Genomic DNA, 24,797 nt, shown 5'->3' on the forward strand with positions numbered 1-24,797 from the left:
GTGAAATAGAATAAACAAGGCCATGAGAAGTAAAAATTTGTACACTGCACATCAGAGAAGACCTCTATAATCCTCTATAAGACCTCTATAATTCTATATAGAATTATATAACCTACTATCTGTACAGTATGGTGAGTTTGGAACATTCCTGGCCTTTTGTCGCCAAATTCTTCTCTGAAATGGAATCATTAAAAAGACAACACACCACAAGTGCCAGTGCCCTTAGGTGAAACCCTTTCTGAAAATGCAATCCAAGCAAAAAACATTGACTTCTTTACAAATCTGTTTGAGTCTGGACCATCATTTTAAATGTTCCAGATACAGCACATGTTCCCAATACAGTGCTTTACTTTGGCTAGCCAACTCACCAGACTGCCCAGCAGCTTTAGAGATATGGGAACATTTAAGACATAGAGAGACTGAAAGGCTTATGGGTCACATTTTCCACAAGTACAGCAAAAGAATGAAAATGTGTTTGATCCTGTTCTCAGCTTCAAGCACAAAAGGCACCAGGTCTTCATATTTTCCAACATAGCAATTCAGGTATAATAGCTCTGGCAGTCATTCTGTCAGCATCATAAGAAGTAGCACAACCTTCTCAATTGCTGAATGAATATATCTTTATTTGAAGTAGCTTTAGAGGCTGCTTGTTTTTCAAGATTGATTGGCTGGAAAGTAAGGCTTCTCAAAAATGTCTTTCAAAGTGATAGAGTCTCAGAGCTCAACACAATCATTAGGAGAGTGAATTATACACATCTCTGCTCAATGTGAGACAAATACTGAGGGGGCTAGTATTGTAAATGGCTTCTGCTTTTTCTTAAATTTGGATATTATTTCTGTTATAAGGACTAATGATTATGGTTTTTACCCTTAATGCATATTAGTTTTCACCCTTATCACCCATCCCCAACCTTAATTGACCAATGGTAGTTTAAAGAGAGATAGTAAACTCTATATAAAAACACCCTCAATTCTCCTAAATGCTGTCTTTGTCCAGGCTTACAGATTAAGAAGAGTTCATTAAACAGGGTGTGACAGAAATCTGTTGAGCCTGGGAAAGCCAAAAAAAAGATCACAGAAGCCTCCAATTAAAATAATCTGGAATGAGAACAATTTCAAATTTAACTGCACTTTAAAATACCAAGTTTGCACCTGTAACATGTTTATTAATTGTATGAATATTGTCAATGCAGGCATCATGCGACTATGTTTGGGAAGGTTTAATAAACAAACTATGTATTAATAGGGTGCAATGCAGAGAGCCTTTTACAATGCACTTTATTTTCCCAACTAGGCATGACCCAACAGCGCAGCAATAATGCACCAAAAGCACCAATTTAACTGAGAAATTCAAGGGGGGGGGGGTGGTAAACAATATAAATAAATATAAGTTTAGTACTGAGGTTATAAAGTCTATTATCCCTTATTTATCTTTAGAATAACAGGATGTATGGATGTATTTTAATAATTACCACATTTGGGGTTGGCCCCCAATACAGGATTTTAGCAAATTTAATGAGGATGTTAATTATGAATTTAAAATGCAGCGTAAATGTGATTTTGTTGCAGTGTTTATTGATGTAAATAGTACAGTCATGTGATCATTCCACAATGGCAAGCTTCTTGTGCTCAAAATCAAACTTGCACAAAAATAAATTGCAATAAGAACCTGACAGCAACATGAATTTGAATTTACCTGCTTTACCTACTACTTATTTATAGTACCCTGTATTTAATGTTGTATTATGTCTGGAATAATAGCTCTCCCACTACCCTACTCTTATCATTTCAAAGGATTCGGCACACATATTGTTATAGAACCTATTCATTTCATAACCGTCACACTTGTTACTTTCCATCCAGGAAGCCCTTAGCCAGGCAAGCAATTCAAAAGGACTACTCTACTACCTTGTGAGGCCTAATACTTACACTGTCTGATCATGGGGAAGCATACACAACAAATTAGAGCCATTCAGATACCTATCCAAGTCAATAAATAGCATTACAGAGCAAATATAAACAGGAAGAATTCCATAAGTAAGAGATCCTTGATAAATCACTTGTGACTAAGAATAATAGAAAATAATAAATGCAGGCTGGCTGGCACATCTATATAGTAATGTATAAATAAAGGATACTGGCAATATTAACAATTCAGGATAGCTACGCTACATTTTCCATGTTTGTTAGTTCCTCAATGCACTAATTATACCCTATACATATTTGTTGAAAAGGATCTTTTATAACACAACAGGTGCTCTGTATATGGCTGAAAATACCTTGCATGCATCTACACTGTATCAAAATATGTGATCATTAATGGCTGGTAAATAGGAGTAGAAGTAACAATGTAGAAAAACAATGTAGCTTGCTGAGGTTAACACCTAGGAACACCAATATATATACATGTGTTATATTATGGTCAGTTATTAGCAGCTTCTCAATTGATCCAATTTCATCCAATCCAATTTATCACATGATACCCATTTGGTTTCTGATCTGCTACCTGCCAAGACTCTTTTAGTAATGGAAAATGATGACTTTGGCCCAAGGCACTGCAAGGTGAAATATATAAGGGAATTAGTCAATGCAGAGTAGGCAGACATTATTGTTAGAATGAAATGCATTTTATTTCTCACTGACCCATAACACTTCATTTGATATCTATTTTAACACACAGTGACTTTATCTATGTCTTCCAAGGAACACTGGCAGCAATCCATTGTTTCTTTTATCAATTTTATATTTACTTTATATCAGCATGTTTATAAAACCAATCCCAAACTTGCTATTTCCTGCAATGTCAAACAATCAATCTGAAAATATGTCCATTTATTAATAACATTCAAAACAAAAATATTCGGTGGAGCAAGCGTTGATGTTACAGTGTGTTACATATCAGCAATGCAATATCACGTCTCATGCTTAGCGGCAGACATGTAAGTTTAGTCTACAGCAATATCTGTAATGATTTACTGCTCAAAGCAAATCTTTCTGTAAAAGTCATGTGTAGGACACTGAATAAACTGGGCCTGTCTGCAAATGGATTTTACATTGGCAGGAAACTTGTGAAAATGTGAATATTAAGGCTAATACAGACCAGGCATATGGCGTATATTTTCGGCAAGCTGAAAAATGCTTTGTGAGACTTTGCATTCTCTCTCGTTTTTATGCGGATATCGGCTACATGTGCCTGCACCCGAGCGTATTCCATTCATTCGGGTGCAGGCACAGGTAGGAGGCATATGGCGGTATTTTCGGCAAGCGTTTTTCAGCGTTGCCGAAAAAATACGCCATATGCCTGGTCTGGCATTAGCTTAAGGGGCTTGAAGTTTGTACCTTGCATCACTGGTATTAAATGCATGTGGCAAGGTCATAAGCCAAGCAGGAGTAGAAACAGGAGAGACCCCAACCTTATACTGTGTGTTTGTGAGTCCCCCTTTCTACCACAGCTCTGACATTCTCCATAGACAACAATAGGGAATATCTTCATGCCAATGAGTTAGCATGCAGATCAGAATACCTTACAAGCAACATGGCCACTCTCTCTTATTGCCCCATGCTTTCTTAGGTTTGGCTTTTTCCCTGTATTAAAAATAGACATTTTTAACTAAGGGACTGAGCTGTATAAATACTTATTTCCATAGCCCATGCCTTAATGCTAAAGGACTGTTCTGTTCACAAAAGTCTACTTTACTTAAATCTTATTAAACATATCTAGACTTTTAAACTCTTAGAATCACTATTTCCATATGATATATATGTTATCAGTTATATAAATTAGAACATAACTGGTTAAACACTGCCATATATGAACAAAAGCAATGTCCACAGCAGACATATCTGCGCATGTCGCTAGGGTTGAAAGGCTGCCACATCTCTATCTTAGGACCTTAATTTGGCTGTCAAAATTTTTGGTGCAGCTTGGCAGGGCATTGTGGGTGGGCTGGAAAGTGATAATATTTGCTATACACTGTTTAAAGAGGGTATGATGATTGTGAAAATGAAATGGACAAATGTAACCCCCCCAACAAAAAAATCCCTGCCAGTTATTCTTTTCTAACTAACATAAAGTATGTCCCAAGTCAAGTCAAAATATATTACTTTAGGAGAGGGATTTTCAGCATCACTTACAAATTCAGCGGTGGTCCAGAAAGGATTAGTTATTTTAAAATCTTGGGGTTTTGTCATCGTGCCAGAGCCCTCGGTATTTTAACAAGGGCACACACAAAACTAAGTAGGTAGTTGTTATAGAAAGGGATTGAACATAGATTATTCTTCAGTCTTGGGACCTGAAGCCCAAATGAGTTGCTTTTATGGAAAAGGATATGGCATACCTTTCCCAGCTTCTGTACTAATGAAAACATTCTAAAACTTTATAGGATAGGGGAAATATACAGTTGCCTGTGTTGTGGTTCGCCAGGTTGAATAAATAAAGCTTTCTGTAGGTCTGGCTTCCAAGTTTTATGCTTTATCACATTTCAAAGACATTTGAAAAATAGGGGTTATGTGACAGATCAGGGATGGACTGCACTGTAACTGGTGGGCCCCATCAACCCATCCGGGGTCCTGTTTTAGCTCTGCTGCTGCTGTGCACCAGTTTTTATGACAGATGCATGACAGATGCACAGAGATAGTTAATGATGGGAGAGAGTTGAATATTGGTAAGTGCAACATAAATGGGATGGGAGTGTTGGGAGAAGAAGAAACACAGCAAACACTATTTTCACTGCAGATACTGTATTAACCAATAACCACCATCAGAAATCTTGGGACCCCAGCAAACTAAATGGTCACCACCTCAACCCATGACTAGCACAGTGGACCCTTTGTAAGCTCGGCAAGGGGGGGGCGGGCACTACAGAGATGAAAGAAAAGCATTGCTCTCTGGGTCCTTCCCAGTACTAATATTTAACAGGCCACTTATTGCAATCCATACTGTCCCCCAATGCCAGCCATTCACCAGTTTGCCACCATATATATATAGGCTATTAAACGCTGTCACCTAGCAGCCATATATATATATAAATATATCTATTTAAAATGTTGCAATATTAAAGGTGAACAGTATATGACACAAATGGATACAGTGGCAAAACTTCAAAGGAAACACCCCTTTCCATATTCTATGTCAGGCCTTCCATATAACACAAATTGAGACCCAAGATTAATGACATGATCCAAAAAGGACACCCAACATCATAAGCATCTTTCAGTAATTGGCATCCACTTAGCAGTCTATAGTGCAACTGGATTGATGGTTAGGACAACAACATGGCCATTGCAATAAACATCATACTAACAAATGACTTTAGTATTTGGAAGGATGGTTCTAGTGACATTATGTCCCTTGGCATTCAGCAAAGCATGAACATATAGTGTAAATATGCACACAGCATCATAACAGAGAGGCTGAAATAATGAAACAATAAGCATCCCCATAGAAATATGTTATTATGCATGCATTATTAATTATTCCATTAAAAAACCTTCACATGTTTCATGGCATCCGTGCCAATTCCTTAGAAGCATGTTATTCTCGTATATATTTCACAATAATGATTTCTTGTAATACTTACACACTGTAACATTATCTCAGGTCAAGACAAAGTTAGTAAAAGGAAACTATTTCCCAACCCGAGTGAAAGAAGCAACAAAACCATCTTAGGTTCTAAACATGTAAAGTAGACCAAGGGGCTCCTAACATTCCTATACAGTTCTTATAGGGCATGAGTTACACTCAGGTGGAGTCTAACTATATAGAAGAATGGTTTGGGCAACAAAATTTCTAGTACATACAGTAAGGGGAATGACTACACAGTGGGGCTACCCTATGCTCCCTAATATCTTCACTCATTCTGGCAGTAGGCTTTCCTATATCTCCCTTAAAAAGGGTCACATGTTTGGTAGGAATACCTGATTTATTTGAATCCTTAATATATTTATAGCACCAAACAAAACGGAACCAGTACAAATAGCTTTAACCTACACATCAAATTCTTCTCTATAGACTGACATAAAAACAATAGGCCTATACATCACTGAGGCCTATACATCACTGAAAAGCATCCAATGGGATTGCAATGACTTTGGGAACTATTAAGAATTCAGTGCATTCTTGGTGGAAAGAGCCAGTGCTTTCATATTTATGGGGAAGGACTCATGAATCCAGTCATAAATTCCATTCTGCCAAGCATTTTCCTACCCAGGGAAGGTACAGTTGGTCACATTAAATGGGCCATGCCATAATTGTGAAACCTGTATGATCTTGCAGTTAGCCCTGCAGCTTTTGTTTAAAAAAAAGTCTTTAGGTATGTTCCTTACTAGGCTATATACTGACTATATACTGACTCAGCTATTACAATACCTTTCGATTGCATTAACAGATATGTTTCCTGAAAACTGACACACATATCCCAAATGACCTGATATAAATAGAATATTGCATATACATGAACACACACTAAGGAATGAACAGTTACTCTATAATGTATGTCTTGAAATTCATCAAATACAAATCATTGCAATTTTTCTTTAGGATATTTATGAGTGTTGGTATTTTCACTAGCCAAACCATTTGTCATTTTTCGATTCTAACTTAAAAACAAAAGCAAATAATATCCTTGGGCAATTTATTTACTGCTGTCTAAGGTATTTTAGCTATGTTTCTCCAGAAGGATAACACAACTGGAAGCCAGGTGTAATCCTTTATTTTCACTGGAGTGCTTAATACAACATTACCTAGCAGGCTGGTGGAAAGCCTTTACATCCTATATTCATATATGCTTGTGAAAATAGTTTAAGCCATGTATTAACCTGCCAAAAAAACAACATGATACATCACACTAGGAAAAAGATCATGGTTGGACTGTCCTGCCAGAGCACCAGAGAATGCCCCGGTGGGCCCAAGCCCTAGTGGAACAGGCCCAGTCCAACAAACTCTAAGGCATCACACTAGTGTTATTGGTGCATTACTCTACTGCTTTATTTTTTGCCAGCAGCTAAGGACGATAAAATTCACAGAAGTCTAATAGAGATGTAGTTCCTACCTTGATAAATAGCCCCATGTATTATATTACATACAAAGAGAATTATTTAATAACATAAATAGAGCTTACAAATGCATCATTGGTATCTATTACCCTATAAAGCAATGCATATGCACAACACCTGTGAGTTAAATTAACACCCTACAGGCACAGATATACGGTAGATATACACTGAATATTAATACAGGCCCTTACACAGGGAAGATTCAACACACACAATGCAGTATTGTGTGTTTTTACACAAATAACTAACAAAACATTTCCCACATGTGAGCGAAAGTGCTCCATCCATTATCATTAAACCAAATGGGCTAATTTTACACGCCAGCAACATATTTCTTGGTTAATGAAGCATAAAAACCACAGCGTTCAGAGACTGAAAACACCATGGTCCCTTGTCACGTTACACCGAATAGCAGCCAGTGTGCAAATATTAACACTGCTTCCACTGATTTTTTTTTTCCATGGGGACACGAGAGCAGCAATACAGAGACCAAGGCAGAGCAGGACTGAATATTTCAGTGTAACCATTCCTTCTGTTGTCAGATCACCAGTGTCACTGACACAGCAGACATCTTAAGCATTGGCAGACATGTAGAACATGTGAAAAATAATACACAGAAATGATACAAGGGTTTCCTGCTCTTTTTTTGTGATCAGTTACCCTGCTAGCTTCTCCAAACAGCAGCAGAGACAGATATAATGAATTATTGTATGTTGTTTGGTTATTTGTCATCAGAAACTCAGCAGGCATATGCGGGATACCTAGCAGCATGCGAAACTCCCAGCATACCTGATATTATAATCTGCTACTCCCAGCATCCTCTATGAACTCTGGATTTGGTTAGGATAACTTTTTGTGGAAATAATAACCTGGGAATGTCACTGGGAAGTCAGCGTTATAATGTGTTAGCTTTTTGACTATACACAGAAAGGTGCTGGGGGTTGTACCTGCAAGCAGGTTTGTATACATTGCTTTTATGGGCATTCTTCTCAACCTGCTCCTTATTTGCATCCCCAGAAGGAAGCAGAGAGAGAGAGCAAACGTAGCCAGCAGCACATTGTTGAATTTTTAAACAGTTGCTAGCCAGTGTGAAAGTTAATTCCAGGCTGCCATAGCAGGGCAGAGCAATCCAAGCATATAAGCAAAGCAAGCAGTCTGCATGTCACATCCATTCACTTCATACTCACCATTCAAACAGATGGGAAAGGACAATGCAGGCAAAAGGCTTTTCTCCGAGCAGCTCAGAGCATGGGCTGTAACAGAGCAGGGCAGCCCCAGCACATCCCCAGTGCTGTCTGTACAAACCAACCAGCACTTTCCCACCTAGCAAATCCCACAGGCTTAGCTTCCAGTCAGAGAGAGTCTCACATGTGCTAGGGGATGGCTGGCAGATCCTTCCCAGCGGTGGCCCAATGCTGACAGGCAAGGTAGGGCATCTTGCTGTATAGAAATGAGGAAGGTGATCCTTCTTCTTCCCTTTTATATCATTTGTGCTGAGGCAGCAGGAATGTCCCCTCTTTGTACTTTATTCACAATGCAGTGCAAGGCTTTTTGGCAAGGTCTGCAGCCCTGGCTACTTTTGTTCTGTATTATAGGCTTCTCTCTCTCTTTCCCTCTCTCTCTCGCTCTGTGTGTCTCTCCTCTTGTGCTCATTCTCTCTGTACCTCCCATAACCCTCCCCTTTCTCAGTGCACTCCAAGGCTGCAACTTAAGCCTCCAGGGTTCTTACAAGACGCATCTCTCCCCCAGGTGAACAGTGGGATCAGAAAACACCTGTCTGAGCATCAGGTTTCTCAAACCAAGGCTGGAGGTTACTAAGGAGAAGCCAGGAACATATGGCCTCGTTGCTAGAGTGGTGTTGTTTGTGTCTGCTGTTAGGAATACCACTTGCTCATATTCATTTTTATTTATGCTTGATAATAATGGACATCTGTTTCCTTCACCTTGTATATTGCAAGCTCAAGAAGACGGGCTCACAGAAAGTCTGAACACCTATATAAACTGAAGAGAAGGTACAAAAATCAAGGGAGTCCAACCTGCAGCCCACCAGCTGCTATGGAATTACAAGGATTGTGTACCTTGCAGTTTAACAACAGCTGGCGGAATGCAGATTAAATATCTTGCCCCTGTCTGCCCTACATCAAAAGCAGAGCTGGATAATTTTTCCATGGGCTCAGAACCTGGGGTTTTCCAGATAAGAAATCATTTCATAATTTGGATCTCTATACCTTAAGTCCACAATGAACTGTTTTATAATTACAGAGAAAAAGGGAATCATTTTAAAAAATTCAGATTATTTGATTAAAATGGAGTCTATAGGAGACAAGCTTTCTGTAATTCTGAGATTTTTGGATAAAAAGTTTCTGGATAATGGATCCCATACCTGTATCTTGTTCCTGCTACTATACACACAAACAATAAACTGTTAACATCATTTATTCACAATCCTTATGTCACATGCCACATGATTCATTAACACTTGCATATTATAAACCCAGAATTTACCACATACTCTGTAATATAAGAATGTCATAAGTCTCCTCAGAGTTCCATGACTCTAATATCCCTTAACTTAAAGGAATACTGTCATGGGAAAACATGTATTTTTCAAAACACATCAGTTGATAGAGCTTCTCCAGAAGAATCCTGCATTGAAACCTGTTCTTCAAAAATGCAAACCTATTGTTTTATATTTAATTTTGAAGTTTCACATGGGGCTAGCCCTATTGAATTCCCAGGGTGCCACAGCCATGTGACCTGTGCTCCGATAAACTTCAGTCACACTTTGCTGCTGCGCTGCAAGTTGGAGTGAAATCCCCCCCCAGCAGCCGATCAGCAGAACAATGGGAAGGTAGCAAGATAGCAGCTCCCAGTAGATATCAGAATAGCATTCAATAGTAAGAAATCCAAGTCCGGCCTGGGACTCCTCCACTTACATGGGAGTAGGAGAAATATTAGTTTACCGGAAAGCAGTTCTGTGTAGCGCTAAAAGCTTAGACTCAGGCACAATGCACTGAGATGGCTGCCTACACATTAATATTACAGCTAAAAATATATATATTTGTTGGTTCAAGAATAGGGGGGCTGGATATTATCCCTTTTATAAACTATAATATAACCAAATCGTATGATGAAAGATGCAAAGACGAATGCAAGGTTCCTTGGTCAAGGTGCACGTGCAGATGCTATCTTTGCCAATAGCACCACATATCTTCCAAAGGATCTTATTTGGCCAAAGGCCACCAAGAGCTGCCAGAAAAGATTTAAAGCACCTTGGCTTAAAGTATAAACAAGTCTAGTATCAAGATCAAACATGATGTGCTTTCCCATAGTTTATAATCTCTTTACGTCAGACTTTAATGCCAACCTCACATTAGCCAGCGTACCTTGGGAAACATCAGTAGGTGGAGCAGTCTCTCTTGATCTTTCTTCTGCCAGTATCATAACAATCAGATATGTTTCAGTCTTCCGGTATTTATGGTATCAAAAAATTAGGTAACTTTCCCTTGCAAGCATTTTTATTTATGGCAGAGTATGGCAGCTGCTTTATGAACTCAGGAACCACACCTGTTTGCAAGCATCTTCTTTCAGTGGATCATGCAACCCTTATATTTATCCACTACCTTTAAGTTTATGAAGCAGAAGTGTGCCCCTTTATATGAAAAACACACTGTAGCTGTACATAATTGGGCTCATATATACTAGTACTATTTGCTGGCTCCACTTGCTGTGAATTCAGTGTAATACACAGTGTGCTCTGGTGTGTAGGAGTACTGTAGCACCTGCACTGTTGCATTGGTAAAAAGCACAGCCAATTGCACTTGTTTATTGCACTTTGGCCTCAATAATAAACAATTTCCTATGATGGCAGATAATTGCATAGAACAGTGTGGTAGTCAAAGAGCAACTTCTGAGTGATCTAGCCATTAAGCTAAATACAGGAAGAACAGATCTGGGGGTGCGTTCCAGGTTAATCCACCATGTTTGTCATCAGATTGGTCAATAATTGGCACTATTAAGCTTTAAGTCTTAGAAGGGTTCTTCCTATCTGCAGCCTAGTTCCTACAATACAAGAAGGCATTTAATGTTTATAACCAGTGTATTGAAACAGTGATCCGCAAATTATTTTTCCTGAAACTGCAATTTACAGCACCCACAATAACCAAGTAATCCCACATTAACCAAGTAATCCCACAATAACCAAGTAATCCCACATTAACCAAGTAATCCCACAATAACCAAGTGATCCCACAATAACCAAGTGATCCCACAATAACCAAGTAATCCCACAATAACCAAGTGATCCCACAATAACCAAGTAATCACACAATAACCAAGTGATCCCACAATAACCAAGTAATCCCACATTAACCAAGTGATCCCACAATAACCAAGTAATCCCACAATAACCAAGTGATCCCACATTGCTCAAGGTGACAGCTGCAATGTACAGTAAAGTACAGTGAACAGCAAGATTCCATGTAAATTCCAAATAAAGCCATTCGAGCTGGAATCAATACATTAAGGGGCAAATTAATTATGCCGTGCAAAAAACAACGACAAAATTCGCCACATTGCCAGGCTTCATTTTGTAAAAAACGGCATAAAATCATCATCATTTTTTACACGGAACTTATGTAAAATAATGGCGTAAAATAGGCCCCTTTGCATTTACAGGTATGACTAAATCTGACAAAAACGAATCAATATATATCAATACACGTGAAAAAGACACATGATTTATAAAATATGGTCAGATTCTGTGCAGTTGGGGGGAAGCATTCCTGCAGGCATTGGAGCCCCACAAAAAGAGCTACAAGAAGGAACTTTCTAAAGCAATAAAAAATGTGGCTTTGCAGAAAGGGTGACAATAAAGAGATGAACAGTCCAGTTAAAGGGGCAGTCCTGCAAGGGAATGTGCAGAACGCCTGGAATGTGAAGGAGCATCATAACTCTCTCAGTAAAGAAGGAGAGTCAAAAGGGAAAGTGGGATCTCATAAGCTGCCTTTCCTTTTAGGAACCTGAAAAGGTTTATGCCTTACTGAATTATTCATCGCTCCCTGATGTTGGCCATACATACAGTGGAGGTAAAGACTTCTTCATCTATTGGTGCACCTTGCACCCACTGACTAATTAGTGGCACATTATATTTTCAGTCTGGAGAGAGCCAAAAATGTGATCCACTGAGGCCGCCTACTGCTCCTAATTATTTGCCTCCATGATAAGAAAAGGGAAATTTTCTGCAGCACACAAAGATGCCAACGTAAATCCAAATCAGGTAGCAACTTGCCTGCACCTGTCAAACCCTGACCCCGCCCTGTTCTGCCCCTAATCCTAAAGTAGATACCACTCTTTGCATTCTTGGAGCGTCAAGATTTGTGACTATTAGAATCAGCAATAAATTACATTGAGGCAAGATGGTAGGTACAAAAACATGCAGCTTTACTCCCCTTTTTTGGCATTTTGCCCTTACAATAATGTAAAAGAGCACATCTGATATTAGTTTTAGTAACTTTCAATAAATACATTCCCTTCTTCCCTGTATCATTTATTCTCAGCAGAAGGAATATATGTAAATGTGCATTGCATTAGCAATCTACAGCTTGGGTTCTTCTCTCCAGGCACACCCAAGTGTAGGGCAGACAGCTGGGAGCACTTACTGTGGAGCTACAGTAGTTAATCATAAGGCAGTGATTTGGGAGTAGTAAGCCTCTTCCAAGCTAATGTTATGCTTGGTTCAAAACTGCAATTTTCATTTTTCTACCAGGTATTTTTAGATGCTCTACTAGGGGCTGATGAAAGGCCTGCCTAAAGTAAACATGTTGTTTAAGACTAGACAAAAGTCAATCACAATTTAGCCCAACACTAACCTTTATGCACCTCTCCTGCACTGCAGCTCTGTCATTGATTTCATTTTTATTTTCATATTTATATACTTCATATGAACCTTCTTTGTACTTTGCTGCAAAAAGTGAAATGGTAATAAACCGCACAGAGAATAGGAATGATATTTAGTACATTGCGTTGGTATACTGCTTTACATTAAGTTATGCAGCTACTGTAACAAGATAAATGCCATGCATCATACTGTTTTCATTAAAGAAACAATGAAACCTTAGTTTGTTCAGTGTACTAATATTAGTATTAAGGAACCAGTAAAACTATAAATTAAAATTATTAATTATGTATGATATATTTATTTCTGTCCTTTCAATGTAAAATAGTTTATTTAAGGCTATTAGCTCTGCCATGTTCAGCCATCTTTAATCTGTCTATATCAAACTTGGGAGTACAGGAGCTGGATGTGGCCCTCTGTTTTTAAGTCCTGCAACCTGCTCAAGGTCTCCATACATAGGCAAAGCACAATAAAGATGTATAAAGGCTAAATGCAGGCCGTTGTCCTCACCCCAACAGGATTTTCAAACCTGCCCAATCTACATCTGAACTATTTTTGGCCAGAAATAGGTTGGGCCGGCCTGTTGGAGGGCTCCATACACAGGCAGATGAGCCACTGGACAAATTGGTCGATCTGAATGTTTGGCCGAGGCAGTAGTGATGTAGCGAACATCGCCGAAAATGTTTGCGAACCCGTTCGCGGACTTTCGCCAAAACTCGCGAATATTCGCGAACTTTGAGAACCCCATAGACTTCAATGGGAAGGCGAACTTTAAAACCTAGAAAAGCCATTTCTGGCCAGAAAACTGATTTTAAAGTTGTTTAAAGGGTGCCACGACCTGGACAGTGGCATGCAGGAGGGGGATCAAGGGCAAAAACTTCTCTGAAAAATACTTTGTAAAAAAAACGCCAAAAAAAAACGCCAAAAAATAACGCCAAAAAAAAAACCGCAAGCTATTCCTATGTATATGCATAGGCGATAAAACAAAGCGAAAAAACGCGGCGGAAAAACCAAGGCGAAAAAACGCGGCGCCAAAAAAAAACGCGGCGAACCCAAAGTGGCGAACATCGGCAAAAGTCCGCGAATTTGTGCGAATTAGTTCGCCGGTGAACAGTTCGCTACATCTCTACGAGGCAGTAGAGAATATCAGGGAATTTGTGGCCAACTTAAAGCTTATGACACGCTGGTATTGTGACCTCCACTACTTGTGTCAGCATTTTTGCATGGAAGTCTGTCTGTCACCGCTATATGTGCTTCAGACAGGGTACTTTTCCTTGATTAACATTACAAGCAGGCATTGGCTCACTGAGGAGACTAGGGAAATCAATGTACCTTGTGTGCCATAGCCCTAAAGTAGGGAAAAAAATACTGAGGTTGCTGAGAATGGGTGACGGGTTTGTGTAGTCATTGAACACAGAGCAGTAATATTTATGGAAATACATTTACATGAAAAGTGGCTGCCGTAAATGTAATATATACAACTACATTTTAAGAGGAGAGCAGTTTTTCTTCACCCTATAATAGCAAGGAATTCAGAGGGGCTGTGGGTCCCTTCGAGAGAGATTTCTAAAAAAACCCAGGAAGGAGATAGAGAAGAAAGGCCCTATACAGCCCAGTTACAAATTACTGTTTGCAGTTGCTATTTGCTGGTACTAAATGTTGCAGCGTTGGTACTGTAAGGGCAGCTGCTGTAATACACATAGCAATGACAGGGACTGCCCAGGTGCACACTCATCAAAGGCTCCCATTCTACATGTCATTCATGAGCAATTTACAACGGCAGCATCTGTGAGGCTGGGACGAGAATTTGCCCCATTGTGTTATGCCTACGACACCAGTGGGTGTTGTTGTATAGCATGTATTTATTACATTAACATTTATTTATAAAGCGCCAACATATTCCGCAGCGCTGTAACATATTCCGTATGTTGTATTTATTCATGACTTGGATTTGCATTTTTATATAGAAAAAATAAATGAGAAATACATGAGAACCATATTTTTACTCTATAGGTTTTCATTTATTTCTGTAAGATTTCTGTTAATTTGTATTCTTTCCTACACGCTTGCAACCATTTTAACACTGGGATTGGGCTAGTGGGGAAGGGTCCTCCTATGTCATTGCGCTCACCCAGCGGTTCTCATTCTTCAGCAAGACCTTGCGTGCTTATGAGAGTCACTATGCAAGGCTCATTTGTTAGAAATATCACTACAGAAATTAGAATCATACTTGCACTGCCTTTATATGCATTAAGGCAATAACCAGACAATGGAATGCAATGTCTTAGAGAAACAAATAAAAATTTCAGTGCAGAAATGATCCTTTATTTTTAACAGTGCTGATGTGTTAAGCAGAGATTTTCATGATTTCCTGCACCATGGAGCTTACAGTCTAAGGTCCCTATCACATCCACAAACTAGTGTGCATTTCATCAAAAGCCAATTAATCTGCTTGTATGCAGGAGAATACCAAAGTACCCAGAGGAAAGGAACCCATACATGCATAGGGAAAACTCCTTGCAGATAGTGTTCTAGTCAAAATTAAACTCAGGACCCCAGTGTAAAGTCCTGCAAAGAACTAATTTTTTAGGCCTGAACCTACAACCCACATTTTAACTTGCTTTGACTTGCTACCTGACGACCTGCAACTAGATCTGTGACCTGCTGACCACCATTTAACCCAATGATATTTATGATATTTATGGGACTCCTATCCCTTCAATACATTTGGCACAAAAAGTGGGAATTTGGGCAATGTAGGAAGGCTGAGGCTCTAAGCATGTGATTCAGTTCATAGCTACTGTTAAAGATATGCCTCTTACATAACACCAAGCTACCTAAAACTATTATGTCTCAAAGATTTAAGATATATGAAAAACCTGGACTTTCTCGCAGCAAATCTTTTATGAGAAACATCTCTGGCATTTCCTTGCTTGGCTAATGATACAAATATCTCAAATCTTCTAATCTAAAATATACCTTGCCAGTAACTTAAGGAAAAGGCCTCACAAACTACTAATGGAATGGAATCATAGAATCAGGACCAAAGCCCAAGGCCACAGTGACTCTAATAGGGAAAAACTTTAATTATTTTTTTTGTTTCGCAAGTTTCAGTTGATCCTGTGACACAATTAACATCACTCAGTAGCACTGATGATAACCAATGACACAATTCTCTTTTTAGGGCTCTGGCACACGGGGAGATTAGTCGCCCGCGACAAATCTCCCTGTTCACGGGCAACTAATCTACCCGAGTTACCATCCCACCGGCGCCTTCGCAGCGTGTGCCATCCCACCGGCGACTTACATTGTCGCCGGTGGGATGGCAATTCGGGGAGATTAGTCGCCCGCGAACAGGGAGATTTGTCACGGGCGACTAATCTCCCCGTGTGCCAGAGCCCTTAAGGATTCAATAATTTAAGTTTTTTTTTTATTTATTTTTATTTATTTATGGCACTTAGGAGCATGTGCAAAGTTTGCTTCCAGCCTTATCCAGTAAAGCAAGAGACAATTGCTTTTAAATAGCAGAAAAAACTATTGCTGTTAATAAGCTGATTGGGTTACTATAGGTTACTATATATGGAGCAAACTTTGCACCTTATTTACAGTATTCCCTCGGATTAAATGGACATTTGGAAAAGTGTGGTCCATTTAACTATTCTTTCCATGGAATAGTTGCATTATATTATTGTCAAATACTTTGTTATAGATTTTTCCCAGGGCTGATTCCAACATTTTTCCCATCTGAATATCTTCTTCACTGCCATTTATTTGACAGTTTTTCAAAAAAAGAACAGGCACAACCTTAGCACTCTTTCCTCATAGTTACAGTCTTTCATTCCTTTTAGCAGTCTAGTTGCCCCAGCACTCTTCATCTTCATCTACACTCACCATCCTTTGAATTTTTATCTATGGCCACCTAGGGCTGCAGAGAAAATGGTATTTCACCCTAAAACTATCCCTGTAAGTTTAATGGAATATATCACTATAATGTTCCTTGCCGCTTCCCTTGGTGCTGACTACAGGTTCATTAACCTGATGGTACATTCAATTTTGAATCATTACAGTGGATTACATTTAGGTTTTCCATTGCAATGATATGCTTCATTTTACTGGCTTTGCACTGCGTATGATGCTGTTTGGGATGTGTGCGGTCCAGCTTTAGTTATTTATATAACATTTATCCTTCTTGTACTGAATGTTTGGCCATGCTGGGAAATGATGTTGTTTTGCTAAAATGTATATGTTTTATAATTCAACTCAGATTTTATTTATAAATATCCCAAGATGAGTTTTTCTTTCATAGAGTTTTAGCTTTAGTTTTAGTCCCTGCTATTAAATGCACATTATAATAAATGATAAATGATGAATTCAGAAGTCATTTAGTTTTTCTTACACACAAAAAAAATCAGAATTCTGTGCATAGAGAAGGAACAGGATGGTAGAAAGGAGTGAAGTGTAAGAAAGAGTGCTGAGAAGAAACACTCTATAAACACGGACTGAACTGATCCCTTTGGGACCCATGTAGAATTGTTGGACTGTTTACAATCCAGTTATTTTCTCTTTTTATTATGTTTCCACCCTTGCCCAGGATTGAATGAATACCAGGCTGCTAGCGCAAACTTTTAACATTAGTATTGGAGGGGTGCAATATATATTTGGCTGTGGATACAGCCGAAACGTTAGATTGAAGTTTTTCACAATAAATGCTTTTTAATTTTCACTAAGACCTGTGAGTGCGGCATCTATTTGATTTTTGCTATATATATGTTTTTAACCTAACGCCTCACTATACACCACTGATAGAGGCTAAATATCACTGCCCTACTGCATAGGCAAAACAGGTCCTTTAAAGGGATACTGTCATGATTTTTATGGTATGTTTTTTATTCCTTAATTCACTCTACCATTTTAAAATGCTATTCTTGAACCAACAAATGTATTTTTTTAGCTGTAATATTGGTGTGTAGGCAGCCATCTCAGTGCATTGTGCCTGAAGGTGGCCATACACGCACCGATATTATCGTACGAAACCTCGTTTCGTACGATAATCGGTGCGTGTATGGCATGTCAGCGAGCCGACCGATATCGCAGGAAGCTGCTGAAATCGGTCGGCTCGCCGATCGGCCAAGTTAGAAAATTTTGATCGGGCGCCATAGAAGGCGCCTGACCAAAATTCTCCCTTCAGAGCTGAATCGGCAGAAGGAGGTAGAAATCCTATTGTTTCTACCTCCTTACCTGCCGATTCAGCCCTGAATGGTGTGTGGCGGATCTGACGATGTTTCGTGCGACCGACGGTCGTACGAAACATCGTGAGATCGCCACGTGTATGGCCAGCTTTAGTCTGAACTTTCTATTCAATTCTATTGTTTCTTCTACTCCCATGTAACTGGAGGAGTCCCAAGCCAGACTTGGATTTCTTACTATTGAGTGCTATTCTGATATCTACTGGGAGCTGCTATCTTGCTACCTTCCCATTGTTCTGCTGATTGGATGCTGGGAGGGGGTTATATCTCTCCAACTTGCAGCTCTGCAGTAAAGTGTGACTGAAGCTTTTCAGCCGACCCAACAGCCATAGGCAGAAAATAATTAAAGTTTAGGAATTAGCCTCCCTAAAAAGAGTCCATCCTCCATATATATTATCATAAGCCTCCCCAAATAAAATGCCACCCTGTTATTATTTGAGGAAGGAGGGATCATGTATTTCTAAAATATAAATAAAGGAAGTATGTAAGTATGTAAGTTAGCAAACTAAATTACTCATTTGCATTTATGTATCTTTGTTACTTTATTGCAGTGGGATTGCTATTATCTGATTGCGGATAACAGTTCAATTGATACCCACAAAAATGCAGTGTGACATTTTATTGAGTTTAAACCCACACTGTGTGCATCTTTAAGCCTTTGTAGTTATTAGAATTATTGTTGTGTCCCTGGTCCTGATAGCAGGAATGTGGATTATCTGGATTAACTGTACTGTAGAGTAAATGGGAGTTGTGATGTACCTATGTATACTTTTATTTGTATAGCACAGCCTGTGTACCCAGCACTTTAAATGAAAACAATATAGTACTACAACCAAGATCAATACAATAAAAAGGTAGAAATGTACAAACACACAAAAGCATTTAAGAACAAGAGCTAAGAGACAAGAGGCGGTAGGATACTTTCTTTTACATTTGAATTCCATTTGAGATCACACTTCTCTGAAACGGTGCACAAGATGGGGTTAATGTATATGGATTTCCAGCAGAAACGATTATACATATTTATATAAAGCACATAACATGCTATCTGCTTTTGGGTAATGACTTAGAAATTCATAAGCCCTAATCATACGCCATTGTCCAAAGTCAGGATAAGTTCCGATTGTTATTCATCTAACTGCATGCAAATGAAGTGCAATTCCAATAAATATAACTATGCCAGGCATCAGTATGACTTGTACCACTAACATTCAGGCTGCATTCTGCTGCACAAATCAGCTGCAGGTTAACATCATCTTAAAATGGATGTAAGTAGACACCACGTGGGTTATATACTCAGATATATACAGTATATTTATATCACAAACACCAGCTCACCAGCATTACATTCAAGAAGCATCTCAAGCAGTACCTCAAAAACTTTGATGACTACACTTGGGCAGATATCTGGTGCAAATTCAGGTATTCTTGACTGAACTGGCATCCCACTAACCCATATATATGAGACTATAATGAGCACCTAATCTGGGTTTTTCCAATACTGCAAAAAAATCACATTGACCATGGACCTCATTGGACATATTATAGAGATCCACTGGCAAATGCAATGGAATTCCAGTTGTTGCCCCAAGGTCTTATTTTGATCAGTACAATTTGAATTGGTTAGATCTGCATGTTTGGCAGCCTGGCCAGATGAGTGAATCATTACATACACAACCAGAGTATGTTGCCCAATAGATCCACTAGTCTCCCAAATAAGTTGATCACAGCCTGTCTTGGTCTGTGCTAAATATCTGAAATGATATATGGGTATTCAAAGATATATTAAAGCAATGGTGTAACCATTGGCAGCACATCAGTCAGGGTGGGAAAATAAAGCATAGAACCATATGTTTAGGGGTGTGCTGGTAACAGTATGGTAGTGAAAAGACAAATACAACTAGAAAGGGAAGTTTGAGAACAAACTTCATGTTGGTTTGAAAAACATGTAAAGTCACTGAATGAAAACTGATTGGCTGTTGGTGACCCCACCCACTTCTGGGCATCCAAGAAATATCATCTTTTCATTTAGGCTGACCCCATGACTATAAGATTCAAGTTTGGTGCATGTAGCCTCAAAGTGGCAGCAAATTAAATTTACCCATTAAAAGTCATTAAATGAAGTTTGATTGGCTGTTATTGGCTTCTCCTATTCTGGATTGTCAATCAAAAAAAATGTTGCGGTTTCATTCAGGGTGACCCCCATTATTATGTTATTCAAGTTTGGGGGCCAAACGATCGAATTATGCAAGCGGCAATGGGGCAGTCGGTTCGGGGACCGCATCAACAAGCCGATGCGGTCCCCGATCCGACGGGATTTTCGGCAGCTTCTATCGGCCTGTGTATGGGGACTTTTAATTATACTGTTCAGTGTGAGTAATACACAGTAATAATCTGTAATAATCCAGTAATAATCCAATGCCCTAGCCACCAGAGCCCATTTAAATGTTAGGTTAAAGAGAGGCAGAATAGAAAGGCAAATCATTTAAAAACCACAAAAAATGAGAACACATTTGCGCAATGTTCTGGAATGTCAATGTCTCCATCATTCTAGAGGTTTATATTGAAGCAAACATCCCCATTAATGAGAACATTCCTTTATTACTCATATAAAATGCAGTCAGTATGGGCTGGCCTCAGACCAACCCCCAGTAATGATTAAAGATAGTATAGATAGAGATTGTGGGACTCTGCAAAGTGTGGTGCTTCCTGGCACACCTAACAAGACACACTTGTATGAGTATTATAGCTTATACAAACCTATTTATTACATATTATGGGGAAGGCAGTAAAATACACGACCAGACACACACACAGAGGTGCTGTTTGTGGAATATTTTTTGCGTGTGGGATGATTGTTATGAAAGCAGATTCACAGCCTCCCCGACATGCCAGAACCTACTGCATTTTAATTGCAGACTATAAAACTGTTAAATGAATAGCCGCATGAGACGGGTGAGCTGTTATTGTCTGGGTGACTGGAAGGAGCTTGCTTATGCTACTGATAAATATGCCCCCCTGTAGAAAGAAAGTTCTGAGCGTACAGGAGCCATGTTTTGGTTTTTATTGTTGGTACTTTCCTAGTGTCTAGACCAGGCAGTTAGTAAACTACAGTTTCTAGTGTACAGAGCTAGCCAGTCCAAAATTAGAGCTTAGTTTCCTTTGGTTTTTCATTTGTTTTCCTTAATATCCTTAATTTTTAATTTTTCCTAATTTTTCCTAATTTTTTTTTTTAGTTTGTACTCTTTCATTTTTTTGGTGTCTATGTAAGGAACTTAATAGACAGTATAAACCCAAAGCACCTTTTGCTAAAAATGAACACAATAAATAGGACTTGTGCTGAAATGGCATTCTGCCTTTTGTTTTAGTTTCAAAAATCCATATTTCCTATTTATTTTTTTTGCCATTATAAAGCACTAATTTAAAAGCTAGGCTATTTTCACTGAACATAAGCCCCCTCTTTCATTTATAAATACGGCAATTTGTTCAATTTGATCTCCCTATCTAACCCTCCCTTCTCCATTATCGGGGGCTTCTAAGTGGACTGGTAATTAGTTTTAAGAGCTCCTTTGAAGTTCTGTGGGACCAGAAGTGACAGGAAGTACTAAAGTGAAACTGGCTTCATATACTTGCTTAGTGCCAGAAATAACAGGAACCATAGATATTTCTTAATTAAAACAATATGAAATGATGTTCAACACAAGCCCTGTTCATTGTTGAATAGGGGTGTATACTGTCCCTTTAAGGACCACTATGCCCTAAAATGTTCTAAAAAAAACTGTAGTTTTTTTGTACAGGTATGAGATCTATTATCTAGAATTCTTAATTTTCTGATAAAGGGTTTTTTGTAATTTGAATCAGAATGAGGCAGTATCCCCCCTTGTTCAAACTAAGTGCAATGAATAGGGTTTGTGCTATCATTGTTTAATCATGAGCTAAACAGGGCAAACAGGGAAATTGAAGCTACTCCATGTTTGGTTGCAAGGTAGATAATTATATAACTAGTGCACATATCATTCCTTACATACTGGACTCCTGCTAACAAAACAATCACAACAAAGGATGAAGTGAGGGCGTTGTTTACTAGGAATCTAATTGACTACTTTGCAAGGGGGTGGATAATATTAATAAGCCACATTAATTAACCCCACCTGAGTAACATATATTCAGTATATACTGTAGCTCACACTTGTAAGGCAAGAACATTCTTACAGAGGTCCTTAACACACCAGATATTTTTTCATGTCTGTACCTGTTCAGATAATTATATTGTCTCACCTTGCACAAGTTGATTGTACAAAACAGGTTTTGCACTGAGGACACTGGTTTTAAAATCATAGATTGAAAGAGTGTTAAAACATTTTATATGACAGTCGAAATGATTGAAATATTGCTGTCAGATTTTATAGCTGAAGGAAGGTCAGAAATGTCCTAGTGCATGATTTACACAGGGAAGGCATGATGCAGCTCCATACCAGATAATATAGCCTTCTATGACACAGTTATCACCAATACACCCCCAACCACCTTCTTTGAGAATTAATAAATCCATTATAGGCTGTAGTTTTCAGGTTTGAAAAAAGACATTCAGGAAACTGGCACTTGGGACTTTCATTGGAAGCAGGGTAGGTGGTTCTTCACAGTGGGCAGTGAGGTTATGGACTACTCTGCCATGGGATTTTATAGGGGCTTGAATGATTTCTTGAACAAGCATAATATCTAAGGCTATTGTAATAATAAAATCTACAGTTTGTATTGATGTTAGTATATATGGTTTATGTATGTGAGTGTATAGATAGGTCATTATAGGTTTGTGTGTGCTGGGTTTACTTGGAAGGGTTGAACTTGATGGACTTTGGTCCATGGTCTTTTTTAAACCCAGCCTAACTATGTAACTATGTATGTATGAATTACTTGAAGTTACAGAATATGTATTTGACTTTGTATTCCTATTTTTGCAGTCGACATATTGTCAGGGTGGTTTGAGCCCCAGAGTGTCTCTAATAATATAGTTCCTCATCTGAATACATATACTAAGGTCCTACAGTATATCCCTAGGTTTTTTTTAATCTACATATAGGGAGGGGTGGATTCATTTTGCAGATGGCAAAAAAAAAAACTCAATCAAGCCCAGACCCGGAGTAGAATGATATTGACCAGGACTGTGGTAGAATGCATGACAAACAAATGTTAAAGAGCCAATGGGATAATGATGAATAAAGTTATACTCAGTAACTCTGTCACAGACATGATAACATAATAACATTTAAACTTGATATGCATCTGGATGCAGTTTCAACTCATTTTCTTTAGGCTGTGTGCAAATAATACAAATACATCCAGTCTGATAATAATGACCCAACAGGGACACTGGGCACGTTTGTTTATTAGAGATTTGGAGGCTGAATAAAAAAAAATAACTGGTCTGCATGTTGTGCCTGCAACCTGGGAAGTTTGTGTTGGCCCTATTTTTATCATTAAGCTTTAGTCAGAACCAGCAGTGGCAGCAGGTGTACCAGCAAACAATCCTTTAGTAACCCAACATCATCATTACAGCATGGCCCCTGAATCTCTGCTAGACACGTGTGCTTTTCTTCTATTCCTTCCCAAGTCACTGTGACACAACGCCAAGCGGAACTCTGCTGAGTCACAGGTAACCATGTAGGCCTTTTATTACTATTTTATTGCTGGACATTCACTGCTGGATATATGCTATTGCTTTCAACTAAACCATTTATTTCTACATGCTACTTTTCTTAACAATATCAAGTGAAGTCAAGCAATCTAAGAAACATTTATCGTCACCCTTTATTATATTTCTTTGTATTTTTTGCCCCCTATTAATCATTTTAGTATTTCCTTAATTTAACCCATGGCAAGGGGAAACATCTAAATACTGTATATAAAGCTTTCCGAGTACTGCTATAGTGAATAGGCCATATTATTTCCAGTACTATTTATTTAGTCAGTCTCACAACAGGGTTGGAACAACAGGAAGACAATAAACTGGAGATTACAAGTGACCTCACTCACATCTAAAGCCTATGAAAGGATTTGGTAGGAGAGAGCTCATAAGCGGATAAGTGTCTGTGTCTGTCTATTGCCTTTGCATTGTAACTAAAGAGAGACTTAAACATGAGATGCAATGCCCTTTCTATTCCCTTTCCTCTGTTACAGACTACATGCAGAAAACAATAGTAGGGTATAAACAGTAAGCAGAGATACAAGTGCCCTGTGTGCCACAGGCTGTAGGTAAAACATACTGATGAACTGTTCCTAAAAGTTGATACAAGTGTTTTTAGTAATAATTATAATACAATTAGGGCATTTCCTTGTGTTATATAATCAAAGGTCTTTCATTTTGATCATTTAAAGGGGCATAGATATTAAAGGAAATTCTTTATGGTATCCCAGTGTATAGGTTGTGAACAATACTAGAGATCTGTTCCTGGCGCTACTTTTATTGATCTATGACCATGACTGCCCGCTTTTGCCCGCCACGCCCAATAATATTGCTAAATGACTATTAGCCATGTCCTAACCACAATTTGTTTTCTGCAAAAACATGAGCATAATAAAAACTTCTGCCTTTGTCGGTAGTT

At 38.7% G+C, this 24,797-nt stretch overlaps 1 protein-coding gene across 2 annotated transcripts in view; it reads right to left on the bottom strand.

Moving 5' to 3' along the window:
* The window catches only part of plekhg5 (pleckstrin homology and RhoGEF domain containing G5), a 187,643-nt gene that overhangs the window by 116,652 nt on the left and 46,194 nt on the right, over nucleotides 1–24,797 (bottom strand). Inside the window, exon 1 of one of the 2 annotated variants that reach the window (XM_012967360.3) lies at nucleotides 8,241–8,706. The exons of the other annotated variant lie outside the window; for it this stretch is intronic. Coding sequence (XP_012822814.2) covers nucleotides 8,241–8,243 — 3 coding nt within the window. The 5' untranslated portion in view covers nucleotides 8,244–8,706. Of the gene's footprint in view, nucleotides 1–8,240; nucleotides 8,707–24,797 lie in introns of those variants that run through there. 2 annotated transcript variants of the gene reach the window in all.

Source organism: Xenopus tropicalis, chromosome 7 (assembly GCF_000004195.4).
Source record: "Xenopus tropicalis strain Nigerian chromosome 7, UCB_Xtro_10.0, whole genome shotgun sequence".
NCBI classification, from domain to species: Eukaryota; Metazoa; Chordata; class Amphibia; order Anura; family Pipidae; genus Xenopus; species Xenopus tropicalis.